At 42.7% G+C, this 24302-nt stretch overlaps 1 protein-coding gene across 3 annotated transcripts; it reads right to left on the bottom strand.

Moving 5' to 3' along the window:
• Nucleotides 1-1694: 1694 nt before the first annotated feature.
• iffo2b (intermediate filament family orphan 2b) lies at nucleotides 1695-24153 on the bottom strand. Of its 3 annotated transcripts, none has more exons than XM_076110969.1 (8): nucleotides 23108-24153; nucleotides 7871-7931; nucleotides 5759-5854; nucleotides 4241-4414; nucleotides 3627-3772; nucleotides 2873-3062; nucleotides 2649-2747; nucleotides 1695-2127 (listed from the first exon to the last, which is right to left on the bottom strand). In XM_076110969.1, the coding sequence occupies exons 1-8, from the start codon at nucleotides 23578-23580 to the stop codon at nucleotides 1894-1896; spliced, it is 1473 nt and encodes a 490-aa protein (XP_075967084.1). In that variant the 5' UTR covers nucleotides 23581-24153; the 3' UTR covers nucleotides 1695-1893. The 3 variants fall into 3 exon arrangements, with proteins under 3 accessions (XP_075967084.1, XP_075967085.1, XP_075967086.1); XM_076110970.1 differs by having other exon boundaries at nucleotides 4241-4411; XM_076110971.1 differs by having other exon boundaries at nucleotides 4241-4408.
• Between the last annotated feature and the right edge of the window lie 149 nt (nucleotides 24154-24302).

The following is a 24302-nucleotide window of genomic DNA, read 5'->3' as shown; positions in this document are numbered from 1 at the left end:
AACGTCTGGAACAAGTTTAATAGTCCTGCAAAAAATTAATAAAAGCAGAATATGGCGACATAGAATGATTACAAAACAGTGGAAAATACATTTTATGCCACAAACACAATTAATTAATGATTAGGAGCGACTCAGTCTGCATTGCAGCTATTTAGTTAAAAAAAATAATGTCATAAAAGAAAGAAGGATAGCTACTTTCTCCACACAAACATGCTGAAATAACAAAAGGCCTGATTTTAACATTCTGCTTCTATAAAACGTCCAAGATAGAAGTAGCACTTAATTCATCGTTGATCCAGCAAACCGTACATACATTATAATACAAAGAGGTGATAAAAAGATCACCTCTGCCCCCATGCGTCGGTCACTTTCCACGCTAATCCAGTGAGAGCACGGAAAAGCGAAATTGTGAGACATCTCAATCAGTTGCAAAGAGACTTAACGTGAACTAAAAGGCCTCTGGGGTATACGATCACATGCCTACAGCCCTCTGTGTACAGTCTGACACTTCAAGCCCCCATTCAGAAGAGACAAAGCAGGATGTGCAACCGTGTGCGACCCATCTGGAACAGAGTCCCTTGCAGGACAGCAGGTGACAGCTCATAATAACCACACATTAAAATAAAAAGATGTCGTCCATGAAGATGTGAAAGGAAAACTTTTCAAAATGCGTCCTTTGGTTTTTCTTAAGACGTTGGAGGGCATTGTTTGGCTTTGATAACTTTACTTTGATTTCTTTCAGAAAAATACTGGATTTTAGCTTCTTTTTTTTTTTTTAAATCACATGTCATAGATGTGCACACAATAATCTGCACAAGACGAGAACGATGTTTCCTCAGTAAAGTACATCAGACTCAGAACAACGCACTGCCTGTTTCAGTAGCAAGTAGCATCAGGCAGACGCTGACTACTAAAGTAATAAATGAAGATATACGTCCCTTGTTGAGGGGGCACTGTTCCAGTTTCTACTGTTGATGTCCATGAAAGAAAAAACCGTCCCATACTAAGATTATTTCACGCTCAAACACACACACAAGAGTTCTCAAAATGATACATAGAAAACACCTGCTTTGCTGAAAAGGCTAATCGTATTGATTTGAAGAAACAAGGAAGGGTGAAAGCCAGTCCAAAAATAAGGCCAGCTAAATTGCATAGAACTTCAGTCGTGCACTGATGCATCAAAAGGCTGTGCTCCGTTCCTCTGTCGACTTTGGCAACTCTGCAGAGTTCCCTCAGAAACCACTAGAACTCCAACACCATTTGTCTTCACTCCTTGTTTTGTCTCCTTGGCAGAAGACACTTAAACCCCCAACTGTTTAATTTGGACTGCAAACGAAAACAAAATAGTGTTCCAATTTAGGTGCACATACGTTTTTTCCAAAATTAAATATAAAAAGTATATGTAAAGATGGATGATTTTTTTTAACTGAAGTCTATGTGGAGGAGCACAATATGTACTATTTTAAATTCCTTTAGAATAAAAGGACATTAATAGGGTAAGAATTTGTTCCAAAATACTTCTGAGCCAGTGTAAAATATAAGAGATTTGTTTTCTCTGCCCTACAATGAAGCTCTGGACAAGGATCCAGCGAGGCAGCAGTGAGGAAGAGAGCACAGCTCGGACTCTATTTGCACCCATGCTCTTTGTGAAGCAAAGACCCCCCCCCCCCCCACCACCACCACCACCACCACTTCCTAACAAAATAAATAGTATTAAAGCACCAGTTCAGGTCCTGCAACAGTGAGCATGACCATCAGAACTTTAACAGGTCAAACAGGCCCAGAGTTAGGTTGCTCCACCTCTCTAACAGGGTGGAGCTCTGTACACATTTGACCCCTGTGGTGACGAGGGGTGTTTAGGAAGAGATGGGACAACGGCCGGCTGTGCAGCCATCAACTAACGGGGACTTGAGCCTCTGCGTCCTTGTCCGAGATCTCGTCCTGGATCTCGTCTGTGTTCCCTGAGTCGCTGCTGGCCACAGAGCTGGCAGAGGGAGAGTTCCGGCCGCCTTTAATCATCCGCCGACAGGTCTCCATCTGCACGTCCAGGCCTCGTTTCATGCTGCACATCTCCATGTACTCGTGCAGATGTCGGTTCATGTCACTCTTTGCCGTGGCCAATTCCATCTAGGAGTCGGAAATGGATTAAACAGAGTGAGGATGTGAGAGACTGGGGTGGTGAGGGGGACTGACTGAAGCTAGGCCGTCAGTAGCTTTATTAACATTTTAAATGCACTCTCCCCTGAAACACCCTAATATCTCAAAATAATACAATATATTACAGTATAACATGTTTCAGAAAAATAGATCAAAATATGGAGTATGTCCTTGACTCAGCAGCTTTGTCCCAAATCCACACTACTGTACATACTAATTCTATACAGTATGTATATTAAACATTATAATATACTGTTTTGGCAGTTAATATACAAAAATATCAACATACTTTACCAATTGAAACTAACAGGAAATGATACAATATGTTGGTTGTAAATCAAACTGCAACGTTGGACATCACTGCCAATTCAACTTCACAAATAGTCATCAAAATGTTTTCCAATATTTCTTTGCATTGTCCACGGCTAATGTTTCTTGTTGTTTGTGTTTTTGGTTCGCTGGCTTTGTGCTTGCAAGTCTACATCGTCTACCTCGATCTCGCCGATGCTCTCCTGGTACTCCTGCTCTCTGGTCTTAAATAGAGACTCTGTTTCATCAATGAGGCTGCCAAGACTTCCATCCTGGGAGTCCTTAGAGAGCACAGACAGAAGTCTCATTCATCATGCATGAGTAAATGTCTGACACAGCACCCGCCTTGCATGAGTTTAAAAACCATATGCTTTGCAAAAGGACCGTAAATGCAGACAGGACTCACCGGATAAGCGGCTGCACCGTTACCATTGGAGGCGCAGGCGGTCGCGCCGGCCGTTCCGGCCGTTCCGGCCGTTCCGGTGATGCTGCCCGGTAAGTTGTAGTTTGCGAAGTCCTCCCACAGCAACAGAGTCTCCTCGTTCTCCTCCCATGTCAGACTATCGCAGTCGTCGTCAATTTCAAACGTCTCGCGCCTGGCAACAAAGGAGTTATCTGAGCAATGTCTGCGTAGGGACAAGGAGGACAGGGAACGGAAAGAACAGGAGAGACAAGGGGAGAGGAGAGGAAGAACAAGTATAACAGATACAGCAAAGGTCACAAGCAAAGAGGAAGATGCGCTTATGAGGAAGACAAACAGGTTGAAGGAAGAGTTTATGGAAAACAAGAGCAGTCACTGAAAACTATTTCATGGGTAAGTTATTAGTAAATAGGCTATTCCAAAATGACCAATAACTGTGAGAGTAAAAACCAAAAAGAACTACTGTGACTTTAACAAAGCAAGTTAATGTCATGAGTATTTATATCTGCTTAGCTTTGCTGAATGGGCAGTTGCAACACTTCATATAAACAGTAGAGGGAGATGAAGAAATACAAAGTGCGATTCCATCAAAACAACATCTGTACTGATACAGTATACCTGCAGATACTATTTTGGCTTGTTTAAAGCAGAGAGGACCTTATTCTGATGTGTGTGTGTGTGTGTGTGTGTGTGTGTGTGTGTGTGTGTGTGTGTGTGTGTGTGTCTCAGAGCCGCTTACAGCTGGTTGAGCATGCGTTTCATTTCGTCCGTGATGTTGACCGAACCGGGGACGTCCTCCTCTGAAAGGCTGGGCTCGGCATCCATCTCTGAACTCTCCTCATCAGACACGGCTTTGCGCTCTTTTCTCCTGCAAGCCATGGCACCCTGTGAAACACACGTATACACAAAAGAACACAAACCTGTGGCTTGAGGATCCAGGGAAAACCTTGATGAGCCAAACATGCATTTAATTGTTTAGTTGCACGTAGTCTCTCGAACGAATATATGCTGAGGAAGAAAACCGCTGTTTGATCATCATCATCAGCAAGTACTTTTCTGAATGCAAGGTGCAATTCTACTTTCTGCCTGCTTCTTAAATTAGCCGACAGATGAGATACTTTTTGTCACCTTCATAAATACTGTACTTTGTGTGTGGGTTTGCGAAGATGCAGGCACCTTTTAGAAGGGTCACTGAGTACATGATCAGCTGGTGAAACAGAAACAGTCCCCACACACAATCAGCCCCTGGCAGCTCTGATTTCACTTCGAGAGTGCTGACTGTTTCTTTCACAGAAGAACTCATGTTTTTTCTTCGATTACTGTCAAACAGTGAAACAGCAGATGGGTACCCACCTTCTCTGGGAGCGACCGTGCCGGACTGATGCTGAACATCTTTGACATGTCTTCTGAGTTGCGTTGCTGAGCCACATCGCACAGTTTGGCCGTGATGTCGATCCGCCGGCAGATGTCCATGTCCACCCGCCTGGCTTTCTCCTGGATCTGTGTGTCCAGGTCCGACATCTGCTGCTTGAATAAGAATAGTTTTTAGAAGGTATGTGTAGTCCAAACTCCTTCTCACACTGTGACACACACAGTATGTGACGTTCTACTAAGTCATACTTCAGTAAGTTAACTTCGTCACCAGGAATTAACAAAGTCACTGTTGGTAAAATCATCTCCATACCAGGTGGGCTTTTGCTCTTTTAATGGTGGATTTGACTTCCATGAATTGGTGTCATATACTGTATGTAGTATTTAAATATGGACTGTTCGTATCATATATTACCGAATGGTTTTTGGCAGCTCTTTTAAGATTCATGTTACTGTTTATGATGCAATTTTGTTAAATAATTCAAATAATTCAAAACTTTTTGGCCTTTTGGTTTAATTCTGATCGTGTGAGATATATTGTGTAGTGTGTAATTCACTGTCACCGTTGCCTATCTTGGCCAGGACACCAGTGACAATATTTATATATATATATATAGATATATATATATATCTATATATATATTTATATTTGTCTATTTATATATATTTGTCTCTAAAGAGTATTAAAAAATTAAAAGTTTGCATCATCATTTTGTCAATTCAATAATTATGCAATGATATTCTCTTTGGATAAGACTTGGTAGGTCATACATGGATCACATAAACAGGTCACAGATATTTTGGTTGTTCCTGCTACGGTGAAAGTTTTGACAATAGGAGCAATGAGAAGAGGGTCACAACATCTAGAGCACATAACACAAAATGTCAAACCACTAAGTCTAACCTAACAGAGCCACTACTTCAACGTCACTTACCCGCCTCTGGATTCACACATGAGGGAACAAGTCAAGCACAGAACATAATATGAAAAATCTACAATGTACAGATGCCAAAAGATAACAGAAGCATGATAAACAACAAAGCTTTCCAAAAAAAACAAAAAACAACATCCGACTTTATTTATCCCTGAGCAAGCACTAGCAGTGACTGGGCCCACTGCAGTATATTATATCTGTATTATATCACTCCTGAGCAGACCTGCCAGAGAACAATACACCGCTATACAGAACAGGAAGTGCTCCTGATCTACAGCTCAATGAATGCTTGTCTTGGAGGCTTTCTGGGATTATCTATTCTTCCCAAATAAGGAAGGAAGGAAGGGTGTGTTTTTACTTTTATTATCTAGACCTGTATGAATAGCCTTTCTCAGAATGACGCTTAGTCATGACGCTTAGTCATGTGCAGGAAAACAATTGTACGTCCTTCAAACACTGCTGTCGTGACGCTTAACATGATTGCTTTGAGTGTGGGAGTCAACAAAGCAGATATGGTGTGAAAGTTTTGTCAGACATGTCACTCTGGCACTGAACAAATACTTACATCACTCATCAGACTCTTAAAGACCACTAGTTCAGCCTTCAGTCTGTCCACCTTCTCGCTCAGCTCATCCTGGACCTCGGTCGACTCCTGGGCGCTCTGAGAGGACGCCACAGGGAAGGAATTAAAACAAGACACATAACAACACAGATACTATGCTAGACCACAATGAACTTGTGCAATAAAGTTCAATAACTCAATGAATCTTTATATAAAACATTTATAACTGTCATTTGGGTAGATAAAAGACTTGCATTCAGATAAAGCCCTTCCAATCAAATAAAGCCTTTATACTGTTACATTTTCATATTGGTTACTGTTTAGCTTTTTATCATCAGTACCCAGAGTTCATAGTTTACCTACCTTTGTATGTTTACATAACTGAGATAATGCAAATTTGCAAACTCATTTGGTGATACTGAAAGTGTTTCGGTATGTAAGAGAAGGTAACCATGTAGAATCCTGGCATTGTGTGTGTTAACTGAACATAAGAAGGTTTTGGTGAATAAGGGACAAGAGAATACTACTGAATAGTTCAACATTTGGGGAAATAATAATAGTATTCTCTAATTTGTGGAGAGTTAGCATTAGATGTGATGACCGATACCATATTCACGCCTCAGGTAAACATGGAACCACAGCCGGCAGCCTGCTTAGTTTAGCATAACGCTAAAGGAGGAGGCAGCTTGCATGGCTCTGTCCAAACTCTGAAGATGACAAAAATATGTCTACCAGCGCCTCTAAAGCTCACCGATTGACACATTATTTCTTGTTGGTTTAATTCATACAAAAAAAGCAAACAAATTGGAAAAAAGTCATGTTGGATTTTTACAGGCAGATGTGTGCTAGACTATTTGTTAGACAGGCGCTGGTAGGTGGATATCACTTCCAATTGACAGAGGCAAGCTGGCTGTTGCTTCCAGTCTTTATGCTAAGCAAGCTAATCGGCTGCTAGCTGCAACTCCATATTTACCGTACGGGCGTGAGAGTGGAATCGATCTTCTGATCAAACTCTCGGCAAGAAAGCGAATAGCCATGTTTATCCAAGATGTCAACATTTTCTTTTAAGCTTAAAATCCTGTCTTTCAAAACATCTGGACTCTACTTATCTACTACATTCACAAAACTTTAAGACTTAAAGCAATCAACTGGTGCCACTACCACCTGCTTTATCACATTCATGGTCCGGCTTCACTTCTGGTCTCATAAATATTACCATAAACCTACTTATCAAGTCATCTGAGTTTTCTTTAGGGAGCTTGGAAAATAAACTCCTGTATTCACATAATTTCCCACCAAATATATGGCTATCCAATTTAACATGTAAACATGTGCTTAACAGTTGACTGACTTTTACAAAGACTGAAAGGATGACGAACTCTATTGGCTTCATTGCGTCATTAAAGGAGTGCCACTTTTTGTCAGCACACGGTAACAGTCTTACGGCTCTGAGCCCTTAACAATAAATGGCTGTTTGCACTGAATTTTCTATCTCTGAACAGATTTCCAGCCCTCCCATGCACACTGCCTGTGCACTCTGAAAGGTTAAAGCCCCCATGGCACTCCACCTCTCTATCTGGGGTTGTGCTGACCCAGAATCCAAGATAAACACGCATGCTGTCACTGATTAATTTGCACAAAAACAGACGGAAAGATGCCGACCAGATGAGGTACTCACACCAGCTGGGATGGTGTATGTTTTGTGATACAGACTCAAGGTGTAACACTCTAAATTGATTTTGCCTCAACATCTATTCCCTCTGCCTGCTATGAACAGGAACATAATGGTAGACTGCTGGTGATATTTTACGTTTATATCTATATCTCGGCCAACAGACTGATGGGTTTGTAATATAGTTTTTCTAATCTGACACATATCCTCCTGCTGCTTCTAGTCAAGATCTGCTGAGTACACACAGAATACAACACCAAGAAGAACAGAGCTATATATAAATGCTTATGCTTGTGCTGCAGTTTTGAAAATGTATGTATGCATACGCTTTATCCTTTGATCGTATTTGTGCTCCTCGTCTGCATGTGGTAAATGGCCTTTGGCAAGACTTCAAACAGATGTGCATGTCAGTGGATTGTATTCTATTCTTCATGTTTCCCAACCTGCTGCATGGATTCCACCGTGGACTCCAGCTGCTCTCGCTTGCACAGCTCCTCCTCCCACCTGCAACACAGAGCACAGAGGTGGGTCAGTTACTGTTGGGATCGGTCTCCTGAGGGCCAGTAGACTGGTTAATGGCACTTTTGTGGGGATAATACTCCCATCTCTGATTACAAAATGTCCTTGACAGTGTGGGTTCACACCCACTTTCCCCCCTATTTTCAATCTTTTGTCTACTTCCTTCTTTGTGCAGTCATCTTTGCAATCCCACTGCCTCAATAAAAACGAGTTCCGTCCTTCTCCAAACACAACATTGCTCATGAGAATGTGATAATGACAATATGACTGTAGAGGTTTAACACACCCAAAAAAAGGGTGGAGTATCTCTGCTGCAGCCTGAATACCTTCATGGTAACTGCTTCGTTCCCAATGAAGTCTCAGGAGTGAGTTATAGGATGACAATTCAAAGCAAATGATGAAATTAATTTTGAGATATTGAGATAAAACCTTCACAGATAGAGAGTTTACGTGCTACCGAAAGTCATTCGAAGTAATTCCAATAGATTGAATTGTGAAGCACATCATAGTTGCCAGTCAGGCAGATAAGTCACATTAAAATAAGCAGCTCATATAATTGGTTTAGTCAATTGGTAAGCAATAAGACGACCCAAGAGTCTACAGCCATACTTGCCGCTCTGTGAGGCTGTACTTTGGCACAGCAGTGCTTTGAGCTAAAAGCTAATGTCACAATTCTCTGGAGCAGGGGTCACCAACCTTTTTTAAACTGAGAGCTACTTCAAGGGTACCGAGTAGTACGAAGGGCTACTTATTTGATACAAACTTCCTGAATAACAAAGTTGCACAGATCACCTTTTAATAATAATAATAATATATGTGAAGAGACTGTTTGATCACATGTCAGTTAATTATTCCTCACAATAATTATTAAGAATGATTTCCACAACTATGATGGTATAGCTACACATACATATTTAAACATGCAACTTTTATTTCTGTTAATCTGTTTCAACATTTGAAAGTCAGAGGTATCACATCTCTGATATTTTTGTATCATCACATGATTAAAGACGGTTACTGTTGCACATAGCGCCTGCTGGTGAATGATCCAGTCTACCTTTTTCTCCACGAAGAAACTAGTAAAAAGTCTCGTCTATAGCGGAGCGGGGGATCCAACCCTCCGAGGCGCGCGAGCGTCTTCGGGCGTCCGCGTTCAAACCTCTAGTCTGGGCCTTTTCGGTCGTATTGCGTTGCCTCGCCTCTACCCCCGCCACCCCTGAGTTGTTGCCCCGCGGCCTGTTCCGAGGATTTACAGACCTGACGACGGGGTGTGCTCGCGGCGCGCGTCTGGCGCCAACGGGAAGCGCCCGCCATTCGGAACCTGAAAACCTAGTGCGGCGGCCTCGTCCTGGCTGTCCGCCGTGCGCCTCCGGGTACCCAACTCTCTTATGACAAGAAATATTGTCATTTTAAAATCTCACGTGGTCCCTGCGGGCGACAGGGTGCCCGCGGGCACCGTGTTGGCTACCTCTGCTCTGGAGGTTAAATGTTTACTATGTTGACCATCTTGGTTTAATGTTTTAGCATGCGTAGCATGAATGTCACAAATGTGAATGTGTGACCTTTGGTTTACACATTCATATAGGGGGACACAAATGTGTGAACCAGATGTCATGGCAATCAATCCAACAGTTGTTGAGATATTTCAGTCTGGATAAAAGTGGTGAACCGACTGACCGGCACCCAACAAACCACCCCCACAGCCGTACAGCTAGCATGCCAAAAAATATAGTGCCAGACCCCCCCCCCCCCCCCCCCCCCCCCACACACACACACACACACAATAGTCTGCAGGCTATTATTAGCAACACAGTTCTCTTTCCCTTCTGTCCTGACAGTTCATATCACTCACTATGCCATGGCAGCTATGTAAAAAGATATTAGGAGCCGCTTTATTTGCTTTGCAGTATGTACTGCACGCAAGGCACTGCACGCTCTGCATCAGTCAGTTCAGCGTGCTCCTCCTAACACACACACATCTTGTTCATTTGGATGTGAGACATGAGGCATGCTGAGTCGCAGACGCTTCCCAAAAGAGAGTTTGAGGTTCAGAATGGAACTCATTCAGTAATATGAAGGAACCGCACAATGTCAGACACCCGTGGGAGGATGAGCCACTGTGGGCCACATGAACGACGACAGCCGAGGACAAAATGAGAGGGGTGCTCTGTGTGCGTGTGTGGGGGACGTTTTGTACCGTACTGTAATTAGCGCATATCTGACCATATATGTTTACTGTAAGGGAGAAAGCTGAAATCTGATGACCACTACTGCATTCTGGGACATCACTGTAGTCTTTACCATGGAGGGTCACAAACACAGCCTTAAGTATCACAGCATGCGTCACTAGATATTCCCTTTCTCAACAGCACACAGCCTTGTTTCCATTCAGGACCCGCTGACTGTCTAACTTCGGAGAAATATTCCTTGGCAGGGCGTGCCAGCTCACACTGGGATTAAAGCCTTGTTCTGAAAAGGCTGGCAGAGCTGCTTTACGGTGTCCACAACACGCCGCCTGTCTGCTGCAGGACTCTGGCTAAGGCTGTTGGGGTTCACTACTGCATCACATCCTCTGCGTCACTTGTGTTGTCACTTCCTGAAGAAACCGCCACGTCCTTTCCTTCAATCCAGCAAGGCGATAACTGGACAACATGATTAAATCGACCTGTGTCAACAATGTGTCAAGGCCGTTTATGTCATCTATCAAAGGTAATGGATTCATTGACAGAAATAAGCAGCAAGTGCTTCCACATTACTTGGAGCAGCTATAATTCAGCAGTCCATAAAAGTCTAATGGAAAACCACCGACTGTTTTCAAGCATCCAGATAAAAACATGGCTGATCCCAACAGAGATGACACGGCCGCATAGCAAAACTATTTGATCTGGCCTGTCTGCCATGACTGTGGTTCTGGTTTTCTTGCACCTTTAGCGTGACTCAGTCAAACGAACACACCTGGAGTCTCCTTACAAGGGCAAAGACAGCAGGAGGGTTGGAGCCTGTGTCAACTCATAGACTTCTGTTTGTGTATCTGGATCTCGCCTCCCAGAGATACAAACAATGTGCGTTCATTTGAGAATTATCCTGGGAGTGTTGCCACAGACTCCCAGTTTGTAATACTGCAAATGTAAGGGTTTTCATCAGAGGCTAAAGTATAATTGTTCTAATTAAATTAATGAAGAAGTAAAAAAAACAGAACAATTCCCATTTCAACTCCAAATTCCGGGATTCATGAAAAATGGCGATTTAAGAGGATACCTGTGGTGCAGGACAAAGATGGAAGTGTCTCACATCAAACATTTTCTCATATGATTTTTGTCTATTGAACAAAAGCATTCCTGCAGCGCCTGCCAACTAACACTCCCTGCCTTGTGTGGTATGTCTGAGAAAATTGGCACGCAAGCTGCCTCGATGTGTTCTCATCACTGTGCGGGAGGACACCGCATGCACGCATCCAAATCTGTTACTCTAAAGTTCCTGCGCTTGACTCTCGTAAATGACAGTGCGTGATGATCTTTTTGTGGCATCCATAATGATTTAGTCTGGAAGGCTGACTTATCTCTGCCAGACTTGAAAATGAAGAAAATATATGTCTTGGCGGTAACTATCAAATGATTAATTATTTCAATAATCAAATGTTTAACTGATTCTACATTCCAGAGACCTGTTATGCAACAGGCGATAAATACCAAAAGGAGCACGGGGAAAACATTGAGGTGTGGTTACGTATCATTCCACAAAGCCCCTGTTGCTCATTCGCACATGGAAGTTTAAGTCAGACAACACCCTGTTTAAACTATGCGATGTACTTGAGAGTGATTCTCACTCAGAGGACAATACAAGCTCAACATCTGATCCCATGTATTAGAGTAGATTAGACCTTAAAGATGTATCTTGAGAGACCTTATTACACCCCTTCTAATTAAATATGGTCAAATTTCGAATTTTGGAGTTTATTATTGTACTAATATTGTAAGAGGTTAAAAAGTAATGTCTTTTTAATCTATAAATAAATCAGTGTTTTATAAGTCTAGGTATATAAGGGTATATGGGAATGCTTGGCCAGTAAATATGAATTACTGGAGGTAACTAACTAATTATCACATACAGTCTATGTTAGCAATACTAAATACTATAATCATTTTATCAAATCACAACAATATTGAGTACTCCTTAAACTAATGCTAGCGCTCACTCTACTTACACCTCATGTGTTTTTATTTTTATTTTTTAGTTGGCAATCGTAATGTGCCTTTTCAGAAGCAAGCTCTTTAAAATAGAATCTAAGTCGAAACACTATGAAGAGATAATAGGGCCATTACAATTCATTCTCATGAGGGCAGGCAATAGTGAAACAGGAAGTGTTATACGATTACAGATTAAAGGATCAATACATCTGGCTACATGCAGGACAAACACCCATTCAGCTCAGCTGCTCGTATGAAATGATGCCTCTGACAGCTTTGACAAATCACATCTGAGAGTCCAGAGGCATGTGATTCCTCCCATGGATCCCTATAGGTGCCTATATAATGTCTTCACCATGACACCAGCATCCCCCACCATATACGTATTTGCAATTATAGAGCGGACAAGCCAGGGCCGTATTTTACTCTCAGGACAGATTCTTCCTATAGTCTTGGGCGGATAGGAGGAGCATGATGGGAAGAAGCATTTGTGGCACAGAGATGTGAAATAGTAAGGCGCTCCCGAGAGAGAGAAAAGGGGGGAGGTATGACTACAGCAGGTCATCGATTGAATGTCATGATGCTCCGTAAACTAAAGCCTACCCAGACAGAGACACATGTGTGGCATAGTAATGATGCAGCATTGTGAAATGGATCGGGCCGGCCGGTAAAGCAGCTCAGGAGCCCACCCGTCCGGCTGCTCGAGGGCCTCTGCTGACGAGGCAACGCACCAATGTTAAAGCTCATTTCATTGCTCTGCTCAAGCTCCCTCCCTGACCTCAATCCATATCGACAACACAACCACAATCACACACTCACACACACACACACACACACACACACACATTTGTACTCTATCACCCCATTTTCTCAAGCCATCTTGTGTCCAAGGAAACCGTGACCTCGGAAGTCAATGCAGATTAATTCCTGGCTCGCTAAATCATGTAAACTGTGCACAGAGATGTCGGCCAGGATCATCGCTCACTGACGGTTGGTTCCCTCTGCTTTATGTTCTACAGGCTTGGCCAGACTTATATATAGCCCTGCTAACCCAGACAGGATACAGACACCACCAGGCCGAATGGGAGGAATGTCGGTGTTGCTAAGTGACCGTAGTCATTTTCCCAAGCCACCATTATCACTAGCCCTTTGGGAGCGAGTAAATTGTGCTAGTAGTTAATATAGGGGACAGTATTTGTCATTGTTCAATTGATTCGTCCAAATATTGGTGTTATTCTACTCCTGAAAGAAGTAGCCTAGGAATGGAATCAAAATGTCTTACGTCTTTCCCAATAAACCAGGCTGGGCGAAGATTAACTTCAGACCTTCTGGTTGTGAAACGTGAGTACAGTGAGAACTATATAACTGGTCATTCCCTCCCATCTCTCTTTATCGTCTGCAAATCTCGCCTTTATCTAAAGGCGTTGAAAGTTGTTAGAGACATCTCTCACAGAGTATCTTACCTTTATGAGATTCAAGGAGGAAATACACAGCTTTGATTAACATCTGGGAAGAACCTTCCTCGAGGTCATTCAACTTGTGAATGGCAAAACTGCTGGCACATATAAATTCATACATAGTTTCTAACATCATTTTGTAATTTTAGTAACTTTTTTTTGTGTATGATGTGTTTAATTTTGTCCTGTTTGTCTTGTGTGCACAATGACCTCAGCAAAGTAATGTCCTTTTTGCTTTAACAGCAATAAAATCAACTCAACAATGCAGTAAGTTTAATCACATTAGAGCGTCTGGTGTTTAAATACAAGGTTATCTATGTTAATGAAGACGTTCAACAAAACTGTACTGAAGCTGCGTGTGTGTGTCCACGGAGTGGATCGAGTTTGTTCAAAGGGAAAAGCAATGTAACAACGGCTAGATATGCTCTTAGATATGTTATGTGAAATGCAATGCAATGAATGTGCTCTAAATGAGATATATGTCATATGTGCATATAATAATACATATCCAGTGTATAGGTATGTGTGCATGTATTTATACTATTTGCATTGATGTAATCATTTTTCTCTTTTCTTTCTTTGGTTGCCTTCTGCTTTGCAAATGTGCACGCAGAGTCACAGTATTACATTAACTTGCATTATTACATAAACTGGTAATTATTACTACACAGCACTTGTAAGTTGTTTTCATCTAAGGACGTTAGTTGACAAATAATGAAATTATCTTTAGACAAAAATAACTTGTGTTATAACAATTTTATTATATTATCTTGCAATTATTTTAATAGGTTTAATGTGTTTAGGCCAACTAAGTGCAGCATTTCATTACTTTTGGACAAGCTGGTACATTTTCCAGCAGCACTATCAGTTGGTACGCACTCAAATACTTGGATGTAACGCATGTCTGGAACAGATTGGATGAAATAGCATTAACACCGAGGATGAGAGGTTGTATGCACTGGTGAAATGTAATCTGCAAGTTTGATGAATGTTATCTGTCTGAAACCAGACTTCTGTCTCTCAATTAAAGTTCTTGCAACAGCAGTGTGTTTGTGTGCACTTTGGGATGAAAGTTTACATATGCTTCATTTGTGTCAGGGTATCTTCATGCATCATTAACAGTAAATGCATCGTTACTGTAAATCCTCGCTAGACAGAACGTTTCAACACTGCAGGAGCTCTGAGAAGCAAGTTCAGACAGAATAAACTCTTTTACAATGTCAACTAGTTGCAACACAACAACACAACATCAAAAAAGAAAATACGGCCCAGACACAAATCATGTTCCTGACGTACTTTTGGAACAAGGTGAGACTGTAACGAACTCTTTTTTACACTGATCAAAGCATAGATCTGAATAGAGGGTTTGGTGCAACATCAGTGGATACTCCCTTAAAACTGATGGATTGACAGATAATTGGAAGCCAATGTAGTGGCATGTCTAATCCTCTGTCCTTACCCGGCCCCACAACATTGCTACACTGACTTTTTCCAGCAACATGGGTGTGAGCTTGACTTGTTTTCCCTGTGCATCTGCATTATCTAATTGCTGAACTCACAAAGCCTGTCCTAGCCCTCTTTTCTCTGGCCTGAGGGATGTTGATCTAAGGTTAACTGTAAATCCTTTAGATGAGAGACAAACACATTGGTGCTGTTCACGTGTAATTACCACCAGATTCAGACTAATAGGTATAACCTAAATTCAATCTGAAAAAAAAAAAAGGATAATTGCTTTCCAAGGAAAATCTTTGCATGGACATGCAAAGGTGTCGCCTGTCTGTGAAATCAAGAAAAACGTAATGGTTTGTTAAGGTTTATAATAAATGACAGTTAAATGTCTTTGCTGGTAGAACAAGTCAAAAGATTTTCTGTCAAAAAGGGTTTCTTACCAACTAAGAATGACTCACACCAGGAAAGTGAGATTTCATAATAATTTTGTGACTCATTAAATGTATTATTGATAATATTGCTTTGTTTTCTCGCAAGGAAAAACTGCATTTTCACCCATTGTTTATTAATGTCGTCTGCAGCGGTGGAGGCTGGGGTGGTGAGAAAGCGTTGTGACAGAGAATCAGTTTTCCCTGCAGTCCTCTCTGCAAACCGACCCCACCCCACATCCTACAAAACACACAACTGCGCTGTTGAATAGTTATTTTCCCACTGATTTCATTTATTGCATTCCATATTTTAGTGCCATCATCATAATAGCGCTGAGCCCCTGGCTGTTGACTCAACATACGGTACAAGTATAAGACATTTAACTGCACATAAACAATAAAGACATAACACGTCACCAACGAGTTCTTAACAAACCTACGCTGCAGGGGCTTTGAGTCGGTTGTTCTCGTTGACAAATAATGACGCGGATTTGTGAGATTCCTTGTAAGTGCACAAGACAAACAGCGCAAACAACGGCCGGCATGCCCGGGCCGTGTCAGGGTGGAGCCGCACTGGGAGTCACATTAAAGAATAAAAGGAGGATGAAGATGTTCACTTCTGGCACAAATCCTCACCAGTCAGGGTGTGGTCAGCCAAATTATGTGAGACATAATGGAGCTATGAGACATCACAAGCTAGTCAAATGTCTTTTGTACCTCTGGGTACACACACCTGGATGAACCCCGGCAGTCACTATAAAACTACAACTGCTCTATTCAGACCTGACCACAATTATGTTTCAATTCATCTTGTACAGCGAACCGAAGCTACCGGCCTGGAGGCCAAACCCAGTTTCATAACATCCCCCGCATGCTTAGACTGAATTTGTTTTTGGTAAATAGACTGTAGTGCCTTTATCCCAGGTGCTTTACAATGTGGCTCTCATCCACCATTCATACACACTCACAACACTGAGCAGTGAGCTACCATGCAAGACACTGTCCTTCAGGGTTCAGGGAACCAACCCTGCGATTCACGGATTGGACCCACTGTTCCTCCTCAATCACAGCCAATTCCATATATTTGAGATTTGTTTTTTTTATATCCATACAGATTTAATCAAGACAATGATAGACTGTTGCAGTCTAAATAAAAGTTGACTTTCTATTTAACGCGAAAGCAAGCTTAACTGCACAACTTGGCGATACAAACACCTTCAGACCAACAGGTAATCTACCACCTCTCACCAAAATGTCGGTTAAGGTGGACAATTGATTATGTTTTTCATGTTGACTTTAACTGCAAACGGTCAGCTGTGAGGACGATGCTGTTCTCGAGGATTACAGTGTCGTGACATTACTGGAGCAGTAACTGGGTACTTAAGAGAGGAGAGGGAATGATACGTAAATGTTTACCTATATCAATTATATATGTAGGTTACTCTTTGACATATAGATGAAATATAGGCATTCCGTGTGTTGTTAGTGAGATAAACAAACCTCTCAGTATCAGAAAACATTTAAAACCTGTTAGCGTGTGTTTAAAAAGACTTGTTAATCATTTTGGTAGTGTTGGCTACCGGTAAGCTACAATCCTTTGTTTATATATAGATTTACAGATTGTCCTTAACATAAAAACATGTTTTGCTTCTGTAAGAGCCGTAATGAAAACGCTGCCACGGGAGGTTAAAGCACTTTCACTACATTAAGACTTCCAAGGAGCTCTGAGGAGAGACACATCTGGTCTACCCTGAGGTCGAGTACACAAGAGGTAGATTTAAGACCACGCCAAGACACTCGCACATAATCTCTCAATCTGGCACATGTACGACATTATATATTGCTCAGTGATGTATGTGTGTGTGTGTGTGTGTGTGTGTGTGTTTTTAAGGTGCCTGGCAAAACAGCACTTCCTCTGGAATAAGCTTTTGAAATACAACGGTTCTGAAGTCAGGATGCTGTGCCAGCACATCCAGGCCTCAAGAAAATGTGCAAACGCTATTCAAACTGAGCAGGTCTGAACAGAATGGTTAAAATATGTTTGTGTAAACAAGGATTACGTCTGCCGATTATGGACTTAGCAGTGAAATGGACTTTGACCTATCCAACTGTACGTCTCCTGCTTTGCCTCAGGCCATAACTGCAGCAAGGCGTAGCAGCGCTATTCCAAAACAATCCACCAACCAAACCTACAGTACAGCACACTCTCCCCTACGCAGTCAGTGCTTACAAAAGACAGGTGCATTCCTGCACTTTTAAATATGGCAGCGCGCCACTGCTCTCAGCTGTATCGATACCCATGAATAATCAACAACGGCTGCACAGCACAGCAGACACAAGTACATAGAGAACAAAGGTGCAACGAAGCAGATGGGGAAACACACGACCAGCATGGTATCACCCAGATGTTCTGTAAAATGTAAACCCTTAGAAATCATGTCATTAATGTATATATTTTAACAATAATTTACTAAAGCAGCAGGGCACTGTAGTTTTTAGCAGCCGTGGATTAATACACATTTGGTGCTCTGGTGCATTTGTCCTCAACCTTTTTGACTTGTAGTGTTTTATTGCCAAAAAACACCCACACATCCATTTACTATTTCACAAGAAGAAAAAAGACAAATATTTCCGTAAAGCCAGAAATAATTTGTGCATTTTGTGTTGCAGAAATGTGATTTCGTTTTTTCTTTGCTCCTAAACTCATTAACCACCTCAGGGACCCTCTGGTTTATCTTGCCACCCCTTGACCCTTCCTGACCCCCACGATGGTAACCACTGCTCCTTACAGCAGCAGGACAGTTAATGTGGGATTGACTTAAAATAAACTACGGTGGCCATGTTCACCGTCATGAAAAAAAACGGTGCAACAGTGTGGCTCCTTGACGTTCTTGGACAACAGTGGAGGTATATGGCACAGAGCAATAAGATATATCCTTAAATGTTTCCACTTGCAACAATCCAGGTTTGTAACGATGATGCTATCTACAAAATGAATACTTTGTCTAAACAAGAAAGATGACATACAATACTAGAGACTGCAAAGGCATGTTGTGAGCTTAAGCAAACACAGACAGGAAGAGGGAGTAAGAGAGAAACAATATAGGCTCTAATCCTGAGCTCAATGGCCTTTAGTGAACTGAGCTCTCTCTCTCTCTCTGTCTCTGCGTCTCTCTCTCTCTCTCTCTCTCTCTCTCTCTGTATCTTAGCAGCAGGGAGTCTCCCACTTCGAGAGGCCCAGTTCAGTGACGCGGCTGCGTGCCAGGATATGGTGCAGGGCTGGCTGAAGTTTGGAGCCTCTGTGCTAGGTGACGGCTTAGAGAAAATCCCTCTCCTGAATAGACGGCCCGGATTATTGGCAGAGCAGGTCAGCACCGTACAGACAGAGACAGGCTGAAGAGCTCATCAGCGCGGCACTCTTTGTGGAGAAATATGATATATTTGAAACACAATGCAGCCTTCAGCTTCGGAATCAAAGTCTACCTCGCCCTGTAATTAGTCGCTTCTTTAATACCAACAACCCTGAATCCTACGTTCAAAAGAGATGCTCAGCTCTGCCTTTCACTGCTCTTAATCACAGGAAGAAAGATCAAAGCCTCGGGAAAAGCGTCTTCGCTGAATCCTCATTGTATTGATCCACACAGCTAAATTCAGCTGTATGTGAATTATTCATGCCCAGAGACGTTTCTCTATACGTCCTGTATCGCCCACATTGTGATCTAGCAGGACAGTTGTCTGGCCTCCATTCACTGACGGAATAAACAACCAATTAGGAGAGGCCACAGCACTGGTCTCTGGTTCAAGTGTCAAATGAGGCAGAGCTTGTATAGCTGATGTGTCCTATAGCACTACAGTATGTCTAAAACACTGCATTGCACCTTAAAAATTGTATAATAATATGAATCACTCTGCTGTCTGAGTCTCTTTCCTTTTGCCTGTGCAATCATCATCTCCATCATAGCTGCCTCTCACAGCACCTCTATTCCCCAGAAATGCATGTAAACTAGTCAATAGTATATCCTATGATCTGTGTTCTTTGGAATAAGCAAATAACTACCCGTATCTTTATTCATACAGTATAACTTTAGTCTGTGCAGTCATCTGCATAATAGATAAAGCTGCAATATCTCTGCACCAACAGCATAACATGTAAATACTAAACAAATGTGCACTTTGCCTTTTTGGCGACAGAAAGGTAGCTGTCACAGGCAGAACACAGTTTCTATTTTACTGTCAAATATGTTCGTCAGTGTCCCGTCCTGTTTTCACAGCATCTTGAGCACAATCGCATGCTAGTGGCAATTACTGGTAGAGACTCAGTAACCCCCAAGTGATACATTTCACAGTGATGCAAAACAAAGAGATAAAAACAGTGTTGATGAGGGCACTGGCATCGACCTTATACCCGTTTTCCTTTGCTCGGTCGTTTGTCAGTGTGTGAAGTATGTGACCCCAAAGTCCAGACACTGTGGCCAGAGTGGAAACTCATATAAGCTGGCTGTCTGATTTATGCGGTCCATGCTTGGACAAATGTATGTGTACGTGTGAGAGACAGAGAGAGGGACTATGTATGTGTGTGTGTGTGTGTGTGTGTGTGTGTGTGTGTGTGTGTGTGTGTGTGTGTGTGTGTGTGTGTGTGTGTGTGTGTGTGATCCAGCACACGTTCGCATTTGATGGAAAAAAAATCAGATAAATGAGTTAAGATGGTGGACTAAATTGTTGAAAGAGCTTTTCAAGGTCCCACAAATACATCCAGTAGCTGTGAAAGAACTGTTCTCTTACCAGAAGGATGTTGTATAATGAGAGTATCTGATATGAAAATACTATGAGGGTCAATAAAGGTTTTTGGGGAGATAAACTTTTCTGCTCAGAGAAACTGCTATTACCTGAAGATAGATGAGGAAATATACGAGTGGAAATCAACAGCATGCTCAAACCTTTGAACTATTTTGTGACAATATAATTAAATCCGAATCCGCATATTTCTCGATAAGACAAAAAGTGCACATTTTCCAATTTTAAGACGAATCGAAAAGTTACAAAAAAAAACAACGTAACCAAATAAAAGTAAATCTGTAAAACGTAATCAAACAGGATTTTGTAACTTTTGTCTGAGATTAGAATTTAATAAAAGTTGATCCACAGAATAGTTCTGAAGTACTTTCTTAAATGACACTTGTTTATATTGAAGGTTATTTCCTTTAATGCTATTCATGTCATGAGTTTCATCTTAAGAACACCTTTGTCATCCTGGCTCCTGTTCTTTCACATTTATAGTCCATATTGTGCCTCTTAATTGTCCTTTTTCTGTTATATTTTATCCTTTTAAGCAGCCTTTAAACTTCATAGGTGAATACGTACAAAAGACAAGGAATGACCAACCACACCGTTTTTCCTCAGGCTCAGTGTCTTGATCAGAAAGAGTACATTCTACATTGTGGTATGAATACAAATGACCAAATCAGATATGGACCAGCTGGACATCCATCTCCTTGTGTGTGTCTACGCTCGTAAAGCTTTTATAAATCACTGGGGCAGTGTGGGAGCACGGGGAAGGGAGGGGGGGGGGGGGGGGGGGGGGCTCCGTCGGGATCAAGGATGCCTTACAAAGCAGTCTGTACGATACAGGGAGGAGAGGAAGGGTGGAGGGGCTGTAGAGGGGTGGAGTGAAGGGCGAAGGAATGCCCGAACACAAAGAGCACAGAACAGAAAAAGCACGGCGGGACGGGGCTCGGGGATTGAATGCTGAAGCGTGACGTAGTAAAGAGGATTCAGACTGGGAGACGGAGAGAAAAAAACTGGGAGGTGAGCTCAGCAGTGATGTAATGATTAAGCTCAGAGCAGAGAAGACACATGAGAGGAAAAGGAAAGGAAAGAGATTGCTTAGCATGATTACTGATAAAAAGAGGCTATCGATGTGTCTTGTTCCTCACTTCTCAGGACGTAAAGTGAATACAAAGAACATGTTTGACACTTAAGTACTTGTGAGTGTCATTATAGATAAATGTAAACACACATATCACCCAAAATACCTATGCCAATGAATAAAACGTGTAGAAAACCAGTCTACCAACAACTCAACTGCCACTATTTTGAGGCATAATATAGGTTTCATGAGTGAATGTGTGCAAAGTGCTGTAGCTTTTTGTATTTTGCTAAAACCCAAATTAAAAAGCAACTGAGACGGCTGTTTCAATGACTTATAAAGTCAGCAGCTCCCATTTTTTGCCAAAGAAGATCCAAAATGTTTGACTTGGGCTGCAGCAGTTTTTAATTTGGCCGGCGTCCCAGACGCTGCCGTCCATCTTCTCAAGCAGAAATGCACTAAAAAGGATATGCTAGTGTTACAGAGAATGACTGGACAGGATATCCAGTTCAGAGTGGGAGAGCACACACATTCTGTGTCACTGAGTCAGTGCACTCACAGGGAAGTCGGCCTTCGTCATTGCCGACCTCACCGGACAGACAGAGGCCTGTTAAAATGCCTCTCGGCTTGAATCATGGCAGCAAACAGAGGCAGGTGGTTGCATGACATGTCTCCCCCCCCAGTAGCCAAGCCAAGCACGCTGCAGTCAGTCCTCAAGGAAACACAATTAATGTGACTAAAGAAGAACAATTGGTGGAGACTGAGCCAAGCAAAGGAATTTCCTCACAAGACTGTGAGAAACAGGATCAGTTCAATTCACGATAAACATCTTTGTTAAAATGCTGAGCTCAGCTCTGACATCCTTCATGTGAAATACTACCTCAAGTGCAACTCCATCACTGTGATGTCTGTCATCATGCTCACTTTACTGTCAGATGAGTGTCTGGTGACACCGGAGAACCACACCCACATGGGAAGAAAAAGGTCACACTACGAAGTAAGAAGTCACATCGTGATTGGTAGATGAGAGCAGCTTAAATCTCTCAACCTACTCACATATCTTTCTGAGAGTTGATCGAAATGTCATAATCTGTGAAAAATGCCCATCACGGCTTCCCTGCAGCCCAAGGAGACGTCTTCACATGTCCCCCATGGTGTTTGTCCAAACCAACAGTCCATCAACCCAAAGAGGAACCAGTGAAAAGCAGGGAATCATCACATTGGAGAAAAAAAAATGTTGATTATCAGAATAGTTGCTGATTAATTCAGTCGACTTGTCTTTTCAGCTCTAATGTGAACAATTTAATGTGCAAAAAAAAAAAAACGAGCCTATGGTAGAGAGCAATATTGATTATATGTCTTGATTTAATGTACCAGGTTAGAGCAACGTCTCAGCTTATAAACGGTCACATCTTCAATTAGTCAACCCACTTCTGGCAGTTGAGTGACTGCAGTGCTATGATGTAGGCTTGACGAGAAATTACATGAATATTCCTGTTGTAGAACTCCCACAGGCTTAACGTGATAGTCTATATTTTACACTGATTTTCACTTTCATTCTTATTTTTGTGAAGCTCCTATGACGATAAGGGCGTGATGATAAGGGCCCACAGCAACATTCTTTCAGGACCTTTAATTCCTTACTCCCCTGCAAACGATCATATATAGTCAAGTAAATGAGGATGAATCCAGGCATAAAGGCTGACATAAATTGCCAGCTTTGTAGAGAAAGTATCAACACATGCACACTAGTTTCACATCAGCCTTTACTCACTTCCTCCTATACTCGTCCCTCTCCCGCTTGACTTTGGCCAACACGTTATACAGAGCCCTCAGCTCTGGGGTGATGGTGTCTATTTGGACCCCAACTCCGTCCGGATGCGACCACGACACCCCGGGCCTGCGCAGGGTCTCAAAGCGCTCCCCTTGCCTCCGGACGTGGGTGAAACTCCAGATGGTTCCCGGCAATCGCGAATCGGGACCGTCCGTCTGCACGGCAACTTCCCGGGAGTATAGGTGTCGGTACTGCGTTTTCAGCTGAGCTTGCTGCAGCTGGCTCTCCAGCAGTTTGTTCCTCCTCTCCAGCTCGTGGACTTTGGCAAGGAAGCAGCGGAACCGCAGGTTGAGGGCTTTCAGCACATGGATGTTGGAGCCCAGGTCGTTTCGCAGGGCGCTGGTCACCGCGCCCGACCCGGTCGGATTGCAGACCGCTCCGGGCGGAGAGTCGGAGAAAAACAGAGAGTTCATGTTGGCAAACAACAACAACAACACCAGTTAATCCAATTATGGCTCTGTCTGGGTTTTTAACGCAACGACAAGAACATATGTTGTTTTTATCTGTGCATATTGCTTCACAAGCCCACTCCCACAGGACGAGTGTCTCCTCACAATGCAGATACTGAGAGTGACTGAGAGGCTGCTGACGGGGTGACCATCACTGTCCCTGCTGGATGTTTACCCCGAGGTGCTGACATGGACCACTGCAGCAGGTCAAAAATAAACCCGGAAAGTCCTTTAAGAGGCACCGAGGGCATTATCTTCTGAGGGAGCGAGAGGTTTGACGCAGACCGCAATAAGCACCGCCGGCAGGACTTCCCGTCACCCTCATCTCTGACTTTGCCTTTTGCTTTGTCAGTCGCTGCTGATGCTGAGCGGGTTCATATAGCGGGCCGTCGGATGTAGATGGTCCACCTTCTTTCTTTGTCATTGCCCGATGGCTCTATCCAGTCTCTCCATGTAGTGCGGTGGGATGGCAGGACGCAGGACCGCAGAGTCCGGCCTCTCCGTGGTGTGCGCGGATCATGTTGCAAAGTGCTAAACTCGGCACTCTCACCAACCCCAGCCCCTCCCATCTCCCTCCCCCTTTTTCTCTCGCGCGTTTCTCTCGCGCACTGACAGCGACGAGAGGACCACGTCCTGGCTGAGGGTATAAACATAAGCCTATATAGTTAATAGCATAAAGTAGCCCG

This window comes from Anarhichas minor, unplaced genomic scaffold, assembly GCF_050575085.1.
Source record: "Anarhichas minor isolate MPS153535 unplaced genomic scaffold, ASM5057508v1 ptg000043l, whole genome shotgun sequence".
In the NCBI taxonomy this organism is placed as follows: Eukaryota; Metazoa; Chordata; class Actinopteri; order Perciformes; family Anarhichadidae; genus Anarhichas; species Anarhichas minor.
Note: the sequence above shows the minus strand (reverse complement) of the source record. Positions and strands in the feature narration are given on the sequence as shown.

What these genes read in the sequence shown, in the direction of transcription:
- iffo2b (XM_076110969.1), bottom strand. Translation starts at nt 23,580, where the DNA reads ATGAACTCTCTGTTTTTCTCCGACTCTCCGCCCGGAGCGGTCTGCAAT. An exon ending in AGGGACGAGTATAGGAGGAA is followed by an intron (nt 7,932 to 23,107) that starts GTGAGTAAAGGC and finishes TCTGTGTTGCAG; the next exon opens with GTGGGAGGAGGAGCTGTGCA. An exon ending in AAACGCATGCTCAACCAGCT is followed by an intron (nt 3,063 to 3,626) that starts GTAAGCGGCTCT and finishes CTTTGTTGCCAG; the next exon opens with GCGCGAGACGTTTGAAATTG.